This window comes from Euwallacea similis, chromosome 5 (genome assembly GCF_039881205.1).
Source record: "Euwallacea similis isolate ESF13 chromosome 5, ESF131.1, whole genome shotgun sequence".
Classification (NCBI taxonomy): Eukaryota; Metazoa; Arthropoda; class Insecta; order Coleoptera; family Curculionidae; genus Euwallacea; species Euwallacea similis.
In genome coordinates, this window is record NC_089613.1 from 308,687 (window position 1) to 324,030 (window position 15,344).

A 15,344-nucleotide genomic window follows, 5' to 3' on the forward strand; every position below is an offset into this window, starting at 1 on the left:
CTATAAAACCAAAGCCCGAAAGGGGTGGACTTGAACTGCCTCTTTCAAAGTGTATCAAAAGACAGTAACCTGTGCCGAAAAAGGGGCCCGTCGCGTGTTAATGACATGCAGGGTTACCCGGTAATTGCCACCCTTTCGGACATAGTCGAATTTCGTACCCAGAAACAGTGTGCCCCACATCCGGCCAGCCGGAGACGCGCTGTTGCCTTGTGGAGCATCCATCCCCTAACACCCCGAAATGTTTTTCAAGCCGAATTTAAACATTAAAACTTATAAACGATTTACACATTGAACCCCATAACACCCCTCAAAGTGCTATGTAGGTAAATATTTAAACTTGTTTACGTTCGATACCTTCAGAACTTTCACCCTTGTTGAAAGGTGCTGCACATATGGCTTAATTTGATCGTGTTTATGAACTGTGAAGAGAAGGTGAGTGGTGCAATGTTGATAAAAACGTTTTATGAGGGATTTAGAAATATTTCGAATTTGAACGACTTAGGGAATATTAATATAAATATAAATAGAAAAAATATGAATTTAAACTTCCAAAAATTGTCTTACACCAGTTTTCCTTTGCATTGCTCATGTACTAAATAATAACGATCTATTTGACAGCGCGCACCAATCAAATAGATCATTATTCATAACGGACATGATTCATTAAAGCGAAAAAGAAATGCATTATAGCTATTAGTCCGTTTTTATTATACACACGAATGGTGTCGTAATGGGCTGCTAAATATTCCGCGCACATCGTGCTTAGCTCGATGATAAAGGTGCAAGTCTGATGGCCTAATTGGTCGCTTTTTTACGGTATTATTAAGTGGTAAGAATTCTTTAGCTAGCACTAAATTCAATAATGAAGAGCCATTTCGTATTTTATTGTGGTTTCGATTGGTCTGACTTGGTTTGCATTGATTGTGGACGCACCGGGATATAACGATTTCAATGTGTCAAATGAAAGACATTTCGGTAGCCATCTTGTTGCTTTTAAGTCAAGATTGTTCAAGTCAGACGCAAACTCGATTGATCTTCATCTGTCGAACAGACATTTGCTATTTTGTTTTTCAGATGTTAATTATATATATATATATATATATATAGCAAGTGTTATTCAAAGAGTAACAAGATGGCTGCCACGTGGCAGCTATTTTGTTGCTCTGGGTTAGTAACTATTATCCTAGACACAAGACAATCCAAAAGCCTCTATTTTCCCATTTGAAAATGATTGATAATTGTAATGCCACGTGGAGCTTTGTTTGAATTTATAGCTCTGCCTCTATAGACAAAGCATAATGATATGCATGTATTTAACAGCTGTCTGCACTCATTTTTTCAAATGTGATATCGATAGCTCTCACCGTCCATTTTGTTGCTCTTACATGACGAATAAGTGAGTTAAAAAATAAGATTATAGAAGTAATAATTAGTATCCAAAGCTATCGATTTAACGCTTTTAGCCTCTCATTATTCTCGATCTGCTATTAAGGCTACCTATTGATTTTATGAAGCTATAAAAAGGCTTATTAAGCTAATGAAGGAAAGACTACAGACAGATATATATTCGGCAATACGAGGGATATGTGTTTTGTATTTAAATTTTCTATTAAGACCAATCTTGACAAATTGGAGAATGTTTCACAATTGTACATTTTTAACTTCAATGAAAGGATTGAAAGTTGTTGGACAAAACAAATGGGACAAACATATTTTTGATTGATTATAGGAGAGAGGTTTACGAAGTAGTATGTTTGTCGTTTGATTTGTTTAGCCGTTTATTCCAGTGTTTGTAGTCGGGTGTAGTGCCGGCAACATCGCTTCATCCCTTACGATCGGCGGCGTCGGCGACGCGTCAGCTGAGCGTCGCGCACTCCCTACTCCCCCCAGGAAACGCCTGGGGGGAAACGAGGCCGCCCCAGCGCCGCATAGCGCAATTTCAGTGCTCATTTGCGATCAGCTCGCTGTGCCGGGAGGTTCGCAACCTTTTGCGATAATACACCGGTTTCACATCTATCAGCTGAATCAAACCAACAAAAGACAGAAAACTCCCTTTCGGGTCGGTCGAAGGGACCCCACGTGGGGCGCCAGCAACGCAAGGGAGATCTCGCAAAGAAGGCTGTGACTTTCGTACAGGGTAATGGAGGCAGTTAACGGGGGTAGTTTGGGGGAGGGGGGGGCGCCGCCCCCCAGTCCCCTGACGGGGTGCTATTTGCTGGTGGTGGTTGGGGAACCGCATTCGCAGGAGCACAAAGACATCATTTTGCAGAAGATCGCCAAAGGTACGATTCGCTAAGATTTTTTTCATTTTTTTTTTTGCATGAAAGTCACGAAAAAAAGAAAAAGTATCAATTAACTCTATCAATTGAGTAGCCAGAAGTTAGGAATTGAATGAAATTGAATCCTGATATAGGAAAAAAGATTTTAAACGTGAAAAACTATTTCGGAATAACTCCCTGATGGAGTTTGTCTTGTGGAATGATTATCCTCTCCCACTGTCTTATATAATGCTCTTAAAGTCTAACCCCAACCAGTTATACTAATTAACTCTTTAATGCTGTTGCTTTTTCTTGCCTTGCTTAACGTATTCGAAAAGGTCTGAGGGTTCTTCTGCCTCAATAACCTACTTCCATAGATACTTAGTTCTCTCTGTTAACTATTACACTGTTATAGCTGCCTCTATGTATTCATAAATTCTGTCTTTCAGCCTCATTCTGGCTAGTCTTCGAGGGTGTATCGATCTGTCTCTGTTGGCAACTGCTAAATAAATACGAGGAAAAAGAGTTGGAGATGTTGGCTCTTTTTTCCTTGTTGTTCTAAAAATTGAGACATTTGTCTTGTTCGGGTTTCATATTATGGGGTAGAGGAGAGTAAAGAAGAACATTTAATATGTTTTTGACTGAGGCCCATGTAGGCGTGAAAATTGGAAACATCTGATCGTGTTAAAAAAATTAATTATCTGAGTAAATTTAGGAGCTAAAAAATTCTTTAAATGTTGTGATACTTGAAGGAAGGAATAGAGAAGCAATAATTGAATTAATGTAATCGCGTAGGAGACTTTTAGGCAACTTGATGTAAGTTTAGAAAATCGTTTTGATGGAGAATTTTCTCCTCAAAGCATTCTTCTCGGTGGTACCTTCTATCTGTCCTTCTTGCAGTTTTTGAGATTTTAAGGGTATGGAGGGTATTCTAGAAAAAATGGTCCCTCATTGCATCTAGAGGAGTACTTAAAATTCTAAGATAAACCTAATTTAATTCTTCCGAAAAGCGTATGGCAAATATGTTTTCCATTACTGTCAATATTTTGATACCTCTGATAATTTCACAATTATTGCTTTCACAGGACTCGGTGATGAACTGAAATTCGAAAAAACTCACTCACTATTACAATAACATATGTAGGTACTATAAAACAGGATCATCTATTATTTGGTCTTTGTAACACGCCCAGGTTTGTGCAACTTTAATGACCTAGAAGAACTGGATGAAGCAAACAATTGGCAGCGTCCCACTAAAAGCAAGATTCTTTTTCACCGAAAGGCCACTATGTATTAGTGTCCCCATGGCGTCATTTTTTCATCAGAGGTGTCGAACGCCGGCGCAGTCGGCGCCTAACATAAGACCTAAGGGGTTGTGGTGACGTCACTTCGTTTGATTTCGCCAAAATTCTTACTTTAAGAAACCAAAACGCGACAATCAATGAATAAGTAAATAAAGAGAAGATAATATCAGGGAATTAAAAGTTTAAATGTGTATTGGTCAGTTATGAAGACGAAAATAGTATACATATTATGTATACTCGAGTATGTATAACTGCGCGTAGTTATTAGGAGAAAAATTGCTAACAATCTTATGTTTATTTTACGTTTTTATCCAGAGTGGTAAAAAGATGTATAAAAAAAAAACAAATCCAATGAGAAACATAAGCCGTGATGTTAGCTGGCGCCGTTATGATTTTTTGAGCTCAAACCTGAAAACTTGAGAGTACCACGGGTGGTAGTGCACATAATATGAACACTCAAACCCAATGTATGCTTCCCATAATATATGTATTAAATAAAAACACCTTTATTCGAGAATTGCGAGTAAAATAGAGGCATAAATATTTTTGATTATCTTTAAAATTGGAACTTTCGAATGATTTGGAGATGTTTTCGACATGTTATTAATATGATTTGCATTATCACCATCTCGCGTTTGTAGCCCCCAAACCAAAAATAAATGTCTAAATTCGATTCTAAATCATCTTCAAATTTTCTAATTTCAAGATGATTTAGACTTTTCTTACGTATTCATGACTTGGCACTTCATAGATCCGGTAAACAGAATTAGACGGGCATCCAAAACATCATATACAGAGTGTTTCAGAATTTTACGGCATTATTTGAGGTACGTATTCTCTAATATAAAATAAAGAAACAAATTCGTAGAAGAATTTGTCCGATTTCGATCGATAGTGGAGTTATAGGGTGTTAAAAGTAAAGAAGAAATTAGAGTTTTATTTTATTGTGCCCGATGTACAGCAGGTAGAGCTTTCGAAATTTTTATGCGTATTAGGTAATAAGTGCTGCTTAATACGAGAGTAGATTGTCTTCAACTGCTATACAGGGTAATGTACTTTTTGAGGTTTTGGTCCATAAAATTCTTTATAAAAATTTACACGCACGTCTCTAGTGAATTCGAATATTTTTCTTAAGTTATTTAATCTATTACCTAAATTTTATCCCCCTTAATTTTTGGTCGAATCTGTTCAGTTTCATCATAAATTAATTAATTTATAAATTCAAACAAATCTACGGACTTCAGGGTGTTTCAGATTAGCACAGCACTCTTTGGGGTATATATTCTCTAGTACAAAATAAATAAAAAAAGTTCATAAACGTATATCTTAAGTCAATTCATTACCGACATACTGGGGCATAAAGATATTTATCAACAAGTATATCATTTTGAGAAACTAAAATTACATATTCGTATGACCGAATATTGTAAAATAAATTCAGTTTTTAAAAAATGGTGTAAAAAGGATCAAAGAATCATGGAATTAAGATATTCAGAAAAAAAAACGAAAACACTGGGGTCCGGAGATTTGATTGAATTTATAATTTAATGTATGAGGAAACTGAACAGAATTCGTTAAAAAATCGAGAGGGATAAAATTTAGGCAATAGATTGAAGAACTTAAGAAAAATATTTAAATTATCCAGTGGCGTACGGGCAAATTTTTCTAAGGCATTTTATGAACCAATACCTCAGAAAATAGACTACCATGTATAATAATTTTTTTTTGTAATCAATGTTGTACCAAAAAGCTTGTCGTGATTATACCTAAAAACAATATAATTGAAATGAAACATATTTTTGAAAAAAATCCAATTTATGTCTAAAACATTGAACAATAATGAGAAAAAAAGGAAAAGGGAATATTTAACAAAAAAACGAAAATAATAGAAAAAATTACACTAAAAATTTAATGTCCAGTAAAAATCCAGTATCGACTCTGCTCTTTTGCATTGAAGCCGAGTTCTCGAAAAACGGTTTAAGTTCGATTTTATTAAACCGGACCCTCGTATATTATAAAACCGAGGCCATATTTTCCAATTTTGTATATTTAGTGTGGTATTTTTGAATTTTCTAAATATAGGGTGTCCGAAAAAGATGCGCAAATATTTTGAATGCGGCAATGTAACCGCCAAATGCTATTTGCAGGTGTCTAAGATGTTAACATCCATCATAATAAAAATTGGATAATCAAAATTCCACTATCTTGCCGCCCTGGGTGCGCACGATGCGGGTACCTGAATGTCCCATCAGTATTAGGATGATTACGTGAATATCGGTTATTTTTTTATTGAGACCTTACGAGAATTTTAGAAAGTGTTGCATTTTTTAACGAGAAATACGATCTAGTAGATTTTTCAGAGAAAGAACAAAAATCCGTCACGTATAAAGAAAACACGTAGGTTTTATATGAACCTTTGCAGAAACTTCTAGCTTTCATAGTCCGGCAGTTGTCGACAAATTGTTCGTTGTAATTTTACTCAGTATGTCTTTCAGAGGCTTAATAGTCCGTCAATTCCAGTTACGAAAAGGAACCCATTCTTTTCACTCACTTTTCTTTATTTTCTAAAGAGTCCTTTTTAGAGAATGAAGGTGTGCAGAAAAAAGACTTCATTTTGTTTGCTATGTAAATCACACTTTAACAAACGCAAACGGCGTATAGTAAAATTTTTCTCAGTCTTACAGCAAAACATTTCATATGGTGCCTATCCGGGAGTGCAAGATATTGATTAATCGAACTAAAAGTTCATGTGACCATTACTTCGCTTTGGTGGCTAATAGTATGTGTGTAATCGCGTTTTGATGAATTTCATATCTTCAACTTCATTATAGATCACATGGAAGCCTAAGTAGATTGTGGCAAGGTATACATATAATGAAGGGAACGAACGAAATATTCGTTTTTTTCCTATACGAACACTCCTTACTTTTGTAAAAAGTCCCTTTTCGTAATTAGAATGGACGCACTATTAACCTGTGAAAGTCATCAATCGAAGATTTGCCGGACTATTATAGAAAATTTGGAAATTTTAGGCAAAGTGAAACTTTTGCAAATTGAAATTCAAATATTTGCCATAATTTAAAAGTTCATTCGATTACCCTCGGTTTTGGTAGGGTTAATTTTGGATGCTCATTGCGCTTGGAAGCTCCAGAATGAAACGTGGTAAAAGCACCACAAACGGACCTCATAGGTGATAAATTCAAAAGTAAATGCAGTGAAAGTCGAATGTAACGCCGGCAAAGGAACCGAGTAAAAAGCGTCGTTATATTTGGTGGTCTTTGTAGCAAGATTTATTTTTTTTTAAGATTAAAGAAACATGAAAAAAAAACAAAAAATTATTTAAAAAATTAAAAACTATAAAGGATGCGTGATAAAATGTAAATTATTTAATATAACTTTTAACTTATTCATTTTTACGTATATATGGTAAAAGCACATTTTTATCCACATATTCTGTAATTTTGTTTGCTTTTTCAACGCAGGTTAAAATAAATTATTCCAATTTTTTTCTCCATGGAACTGATTTCATTCAGAACCCTTTTGCACCTGGAATAACTGTATAGCGAAAAACTGTTCAGGGTTTGTACAGCTTGTAGAGCTTAAAATCTTCACTACTCTTAGAGTCTTCATCACTTTCGTCTTGGATTTTTCGAATGGTGAGCACTTCGTTTGCAATTTGTTCGTCTGATAAAGCACCGTTCGTTTCCAAGTGATGGTCAACATTTACAAACTCACTTCATGATTCATCTGACGATGTAAGGTCTTCTTTTATCATAGGAAGAGGTACATCATCTTCTTTTTCAAAATCATCATTTATCCTTCTCGCCACCTTAGCTAAAGGAAGATCGTGCTCCTTTTCAAAGTCGTCAGCTACCGGTGCCAGATGTAAACCTGCACGTCCAAAACAATTCGTGATTGCTTGGGGTGACACTGTGTGACGATTCCATGCTTTAGAAATCATCGATATTGTATCCAAAAGATTAATAGCACGCTCTTTGTTTTGCTGATTGTTTTTAATAATGTTCATTAGCTGGAGCTTTTTTAAATGAATTTTTATTGATTTTATGGTGCCCTGGTCAACCGACTGCAGAACTGATCTGGTATTCGGTGGCAGATATTGAACGTTAACATTCTTTAAATTTGACATTTTTGGGTGCGCTGAATAATTGTCTACCAAGAGCATTTTTTTTTCTTTTTTTTTTAATTCACTGTCCCAGTCGTGCAAAATTTTTATAAACGGGTCTTTTTTATTAGATGTGTAGGACACAGGTAGCGATTTTTCGATGAGTAATCCTTGAAACAGCGAGGGTTTTTTGATTTCCCAATAACAGTCACCTTACGTTTTTTTGATCCTGTCACATTGGTAACAACAAAAAGAGCAACTTTTTCCTTGGACACTTTCCCACCTGTGAACTTCTCGGCTTTAAATTTCAGTGTATTGCGGAGTAATTTTTTAGAAAAGACCTGCTTCAGCTGCGTTAAAAATCTCGTTGTCCTGGTGTTTTTTGCGAATTTCTGACCACACAGTTTTGAGCCAGTTTTCTGTACTTGCAACTGGTACACTAGCAGCTTCACCACTAATTTTTCCATTCACAATTTTATGTTTTTCCCGGAAGCCATTAATCCAACTTTCTGAGCATTTATATTCCGGACCTTTATTCACTATTTTAGCGAACTGTTCTGTTTTTGCCTGTAGTATTGGCCCACTGATTAATGATCCCTTACTTTTTTTCTTCTTAAACCACTTAAATAATGCCTGATCAATACCCCATGATTGGATAACTTCATTTTTTCTTTGGCAACAAATTTTCATTAAATGCGTTCTTGATATCTTCTCGATTCTTTTAAATTGTAGAAACAGTCGAATGCAATAAGTGCAATTCATTTGCAATATATTGTTGCTTTCACCTGCTTCAAGTCTGGAAATTATTATACCTTTCTCCTCAATGGGCAAAAATTTTCTCTTTCTTGAAGTCATTTTTTTAAACACGATAAAATTACAATAACTTAAAGAAGCTGAATACGCCTCTTAATGAACACAGCCTTTAATTTATACAGTCCTTGTTCATAATTCAAGAATTTTTCCGATAATTCCTATTCTCTCTACACTCTTTTATAAAAAAATAATTTCTTTGAGCCATTTATCAAAACAAAACATAAATGAGAATATCGACAGAACAAAACTCAGATTCTTTGGCTTCAATCAACAAACCCTTTTGTTGCAGTTTTAATTGCTTATTGATAGTGCCGGTAAATGGCTCAACGAAATTGATTTTTTGTGTATTTATAGTAATTGCAATGTGGAGTCCACACTGCCAGCGTTCAATTAGAAGTTCAGCTAAAAGAAATCGAAATTTATAAAAAAAAGTGGAGTTTTAGCAACTCTACATGGAAATCGCAGAAAAACCACAACCGTACATAGATATGTGAAATATGTATATTTTAAAAATAAATTTTCTGGAATTTGTCTATAAAGCTGCCAAAGGCACTGCTTTTTAAAAAATGTCGATGATTCTTTGTACGACTTTTCAAAGAATCCCGGCAGTGTTGACTTTATACTACAACTACTGTATTATGCTCCGTAGCGTCGTTATACCCGACTAGCAAACCACCAAAAATGTCTTTTTAGCGAACGTTAAAAGCGGCTTCGTAATAGGCAGATCTTTTTACAATGGGGTAAGTGCAAATCCAACCAAATATTGGAATTTCCATTGCTACATGCGACTTTTCGGTATAACCGACGTCGTCATTCGTAACTTTCACTGTAATTCGCCCAGTATAAATTACATGCAATTTCGTCATAGATTCTTGTTTTTTCCAAGCTTAATTCGACCAAACGAATTCTTTGAACCCTTCATGATCGCCCTGTGGACGAAAATCTGTTTAAAATTTTCGCGATTTTTACGTTCAAATTGTTATTGTTCATTTTTTTATCTTATTTATTAATTTACAATTTTATTTATCATTTTAATTCTCGTTTGTATTTCGCATAGTTGTGGAAAAACTTGATGTTTTACTCCTTGAAAATTAAAACTTTCTCAAACGAAGCGAAGCCCCAGCAACAAAAAATGCTACTTTCGTCACTCGTCACTTTTTCAGGGATCAAAACTACTTGAGGTATGATATTTACTTTCTATAATTTACGTGTTTTGGATTGTAGTATCATTGTTAACTGTCGAGATTTACATTTTATATTATAATTTTTCATTGTTTTAGACTTTTTAGTATCGTTAATTTGTTTTAATGTTGTGACTGTTTTACAGCCACGAAGCCAGACAACGCGAAACCCATTTATTATTTCAAATCATCATTTCAAATAAATGATAACAATCGTTTCATGGTCTGGTTCACATATTAATAAAATCTTCCATGATGTACTTAATTCGCTATTCGTATCAGCCGACTAAAAGTATTTAAACAATCCCTTAATTAACAATAAAGAAAATCGAGATCTCGAAAACGGTAAGAGACAGGTTGGGTTACATGACACATCGAAAAATACTCACAAATGCGATTTTCAGTATTTAAACTATTTAAAAAAACAGAATTTTTTTAAAAATTACATCACGACACATTTTATCAGATTTTTCATTTTCGAACATTCAATTTATTTTTTTAATGCCGATCTGCTTTTTTTGTAACAAGTTTTAGAATCTCTATTTTTTCCTGTGAGATTATGGGGTATAGAAATAAAAGAATCTAAGACAAATCGTTTCTGTTAGAACTCTAATTTCTTTATTACAGTCAGAAGGCACGTGTTAACGGTCAAAAGATCTGTAACGAACTAACTACTAAAAGCTCACACTTTTACCACCCATCAGTATTAAAAGGGTCAAACACTGCAACCATTCTCTTGATTTATTGTCTTGGTCATCTGGTCTTTACATGGGTGAAAATACTAACTTCAAGAAACAAAAGACCCAAAAACCCATACTTTCTTCTTTCTTCTGTTTTAAGAAAAGGAGTCATAAATTGAACAAACTTGACTCTTACAGACAATAAATTTGAGAACATAAAGACTATTGAATTTTGGACGTGAACACTTGTATCAGAAATCCAACATTTCCCAAGTCTAATTAAGTAAAAATAGATTTATAAACATAAATTGATAAAAATCATTCAATAACAACATTAAACAACAAACGGGGATGCTTTTTTACATTTAAAAAAAGGTTCAAAAAACTTCATATATGCAGTACAGAAGAAATACAGGGGCACTTATTTATTCCTTGTACGTAGCTATTAAAAAGGCTAAAAGCATAATTAAATTACAATGTAGGGCTAAATCAAGAACAAAGAAAGTGTCTAAGAGTTTTTAAAGAGATTTCAGGGACGTACTAAAAATTAATTAATGACTACTCCCTCAGAAAAAAAGTCTTTTTTGAGGGGAAAACACAAATTTTACTTTAATTTATTGCGAATGACGTTTTATCTTAAAGTACCTACCACATGGGCTGTTTTTGTGGATTTTACTCTGTTTGTGAGACGCTCATGATAATTAGTAAAGTTCGTTTTTGATCCTTTTTGTGCATAAAGGCGACAGAGCGGCTGGCAACCCGGAGACATCTGTTATTTAGCCTTTTTGCCACTGGAATATTAATTAGATGTGACAAATAGCGGGCCGCGGGATTAAAAATAGACATTCCGCAATGGAGAGCATGAAGAGGGAAAGTTTTTCTTTTTCGTGAATAACTTATAAATGTTATTGAAAACTCCCACAACGCATGCAAAAACATCTATATTTTACAGCTGACTTGAACATGAACAGGAAGGACCTACGAGCACGTGAGCGTTTGCATATATTGCACACCCATAATATGCGTGTGCAAAACGTACTTTTCACACGCCAATCATATTTTAACGATTGAATTCTCTAATTAAGGGAGAGGGAGGGTTTCTATAGGAAAATCAGCCTTAGTGTGTTGCAAATTAAAAAAATCATATAATATAATATAATATAAAAGTATTTCAGTTATAATCCTTCCTGATCTTAGAGCCCACTTTAGTCTTTTGTTACTCTATTTAATCGAGTTTTTGTTCACTAAAAGTTTTTAGATCTAAATTATTGAGGCAATCTCACCCTAACATGCTTCTTCAAAATTTTCGATCATTCTTTGGCTCCCTCAGCGTTTGAGGGAGTTTTTTTCTATGCTTCAGGTTTAGAAGATTAGAAGAGTCTTTTTCTCAAAATGTGTTTATGACAGCTGTAGCTTTGTCTTCAACTTTAGCTTCAGGAGTTACTTTTTTTTCTTCTCTTAACAACTGAGAAGTTTCTTATTTTTTTCTTTTCTTTATTTAGGGTTCTATTCTGTGAAGAAGAGAAGGCGTATTCTCACCAACAGAAACATATTCAAGAGCATCTTCCGTTTTATCACCAATCTCTAAGCCTTGTCTATGCTGATCTGACGAGTTTGATGCAACTCAGCTTTTCGGTCTTCTGAATGTTCTTGCAAAGATTCTTTGCGCATAGATTTTTTAGCTATATTTTTAGTTTCTTTTCTGATGAGGTTCATTCGCCTTTTTCTACTTCCCTTTTTTTACATTCTTTAAATCTAGTTTCAATACCAGAAGCATGACAATAAATCCTGGTTTAAACATCTGATTAAAATAGCGAATGAATCTTCTCCTCATTTCGATCGTTTTAGGCTAAAAATATACGACCATATGCGGTGCCCAATATTTAGACTATTATCGCTCATAAAAATAGCAAACAGAGTCATCGCATGTGAATAAATACAGAAATATTTGCCTCCATTCACATGATCATTACTTGCGTACATTACTCACTTGCAGTTTTAATCTGGAGACAAATCGTTTAAGTAACTAAATTGATGAACTATGTAATTGATTGATTCAGGCGAAAGGTTGCAATGAACTGCTAGACCATGCAAATCTGCATAATCGAAGAAACCAACATTGACATTGTTCCTGTTGGTTGGAACAACCTTTGCATGCTTTAAATACAGTTTAAGTTTAAAAACTCGCATGCTAATTAAAATATCAGCACCTTAGAGTTTCGTTTTTAATTGGTAATTAAGCACTTAATAATTGGCACAGTTTTAACCGAGAAACATTGCTTCTTTGCGTTTTTTTGCTCACTATGTATAGGGTGAAACTGGTGGAGCAGATGGATCGTCCACAGTAGGTGTCGATAATGTGTGCGGAAGATGATTTTGATTACTGAATTTATCGTTTTTTGCAGTGGTGATTCTCGACTTTGAACCACCCTGCACGTCAACGGACTTCGATATAAGAGAAATTTTCGCTCTAGAGGCCCTCAAAGTTCAGTTGCAAAAAAAATGTCTTTGATATAGCATTGAAGTGCTATACAAAACTATCGATTTACCTAATATTTTGAGGCAACTTTGAGGTGTTCAACCTCGAAAACGAAGAATTTTAGCACAGTTTCACCAAGGATTTTTACCTCCGAAATTTTCAATTTTCTGACAGGACCCGTACGATTTTTTTCTTTTAGTCCATGGTCCTCGAGCACCGCTCGGGACCGCTCAATCGCTCCCGAATTCCGACTTAAATCATTTTGAGATTAATGGCTTAAAGCATTAGGACTCCACCACTGGTAGAGAATGCAGAGCTTTCCAAATAAAAGCCAAGTAACGAAATGTTAGGATAGGTTGACAAGTATAAGCCATAGGGGCACTCTTTAAATAACCGTTGTATTTATAACCTGGAGCTGAAGATGCTGCTACAACGCCGTGTTTAATCTCATCTCTGCAGGATATTTAAGGACATTATCTGCACACAGAGCTTTTTCCTATGCCAAAGACTATTCATTTAGAGTCTAGAAAAAATAAATCTCTGACTCTGTATTTTCTTGTTTCATAGAGGCGCAAGCTCGATGACATTAGATACAAGGAGACTCATTAATAATAATGGATGACACAAGGGCGGATTGTTCGTGCGGAGGCACAAAGGGCGAAAAAGAGATGTTAAAGTGGGCCGTTTTTATCTCAAACGGTTCCCTCTTCCATCATAGAGCGAGACTTATTGAAAAATTGCTCGCGGGACAATAGAGAAGGGCTTTTCCACGGAACAAAGCACAGAATTTGCGCTGGGGAGCAAAGAGGGCAAATATTTGCACGCCAATAAGGCCTATTCGAAAGTTTGTTAAACAAATGTTTTCTGTTATTTTTGTGAAAATAAAATTGCGAAGGTGAGAGGTGGGTGCTTGAATTTTAAAATTAGGAAACAACTACAGAGTGATCATTAAAGCAAACTCCAAATGGCCTTTGAAATATTAGATGTATGTGCGAGATCAATTCATCCATTGGTCAGACGTTCGATCATAAATAGTAAATTTCTTAATCGACAGCTTTTTTTTTTTTCATGATCGTCCGTTATAAAAATCCAATAATGCGAAGGGCAGAGGTCAGGTCTCCTCAAATATTTCATGCCTAAAGTTCAAAAATCGCCCTTATTGATCAATACAACGTGCTATGTGTATAAGGGCGAGACGTAATGCCCTATATTCGTGTAATAGGGATTATTATTAATATAATCATCTGAGTAATCGATATTTTCATTAGGAGAGGGCAATTTCAATTACCGGAAAGCACGATAAGTGTAGTAGCAAATTAAAATCTATTAACCTACACATGCCTTCTTCTGTACCGGTGAGAGGTTAAAAGAACTAAAAACAGATGGTATTAATAATTCTTACTTTGTGTCTGTATATTGAAATTTTCTGGCATTTCTGAGAATCGAAGTGCGCCACTGTATTATCTCAAAGCTCAAAGAGTTTTCAACAAAAATCGAGATTTCAAAATACAATTAGGCAAATAGGGGTTGTTCTACGAGGGATGAAAAAAATGAAATGAATGAAATTAATTAATTTTTTTAAATTGTTGTTTCTAATTTTACATTTGAATTTGCATATTGAAAATTTGCTGACAGTTTTAAAAAGCGAGACACGCCGCTGGTTTTTTATCGAATTTGTGAGCTCAAAGTTGCTCTAGAAAATTCTAAATTAAAATGTGAAGTCGGGGAATTTAGGGTCATCCTGTGAGACGTAGAAAAAAATAAGAAAGGAAAGTTTCAAGAAGTATCGACGATCAGGAAAATGCCTTCCTGGAAATGATTCGCGATACTTGTTTAATGCACTAATACTATTTCGTTAGATATTATGTACGATTCTAATTTTTTACATTTTTCTTCTTGTGTAAAAGGCATTTTAAAATATTTTAGCACATTTACTATAAATTTAAAAATGCCTTATATTTGACATTTTTCACTTTTAACCACTCCGCGGTTGCTGGAATAAATTAATGTGATTAATTGTCGCTTGTACAATTAGAAATAAAAACTGCTCAATATCATAAAAAATATTTATTTTAGAAAAAAAGATTCTGAAGTTTTTGGTATACAATTAAACTAGTTTTAATTTCGTTTATACATATACACCGTGTTCCATTTAAAAAAAGTTTTTTTTAAATATTGTTTTATATTAATATTTAAAACGCGATGTTCAATTGTTTTTCTAGTATCACCATCGCGACCAACCCAAGAAAATATAACTCTTTGCAATTTAAACTAGGGTTCCACCTCTACTAATAACAAATTTATCAATGGTGCTCACTTAATTCGGTACACCCTTTATAATTCAAAGTATTTTCAAAACTTACGGCAGTATGAATAAATGACGTGTGCTACTGTGCTCCATTGATCTGATAGAAGTTCAAAAAATTCTCTAAAAATAGTAAGTAAATAAAATAGCGAATTTGGGCAGTGCGTTTCAAGTACAAAAAAAGAAAATATCACTGTTTCT

At 34.6% G+C, this 15,344-nt stretch overlaps 1 protein-coding gene across 1 annotated transcript in view; it reads left to right on the forward strand.

Annotated features, from left to right (window-relative positions):
- The first annotated feature begins 1,913 nt into the window (after positions 1–1,913).
- LOC136409183 (microtubule-associated protein futsch-like) overlaps positions 1,914–15,344 on the forward strand; it is a 52,271-nt gene continuing 38,840 nt past the window's right edge. The window contains exon 1 of the mRNA XM_066390529.1: positions 1,914–2,282. Coding sequence (XP_066246626.1) covers positions 2,141–2,282 — 142 coding nt within the window. The 5' untranslated portion in view covers positions 1,914–2,140. The remainder of the gene's footprint in view (positions 2,283–15,344) is intronic.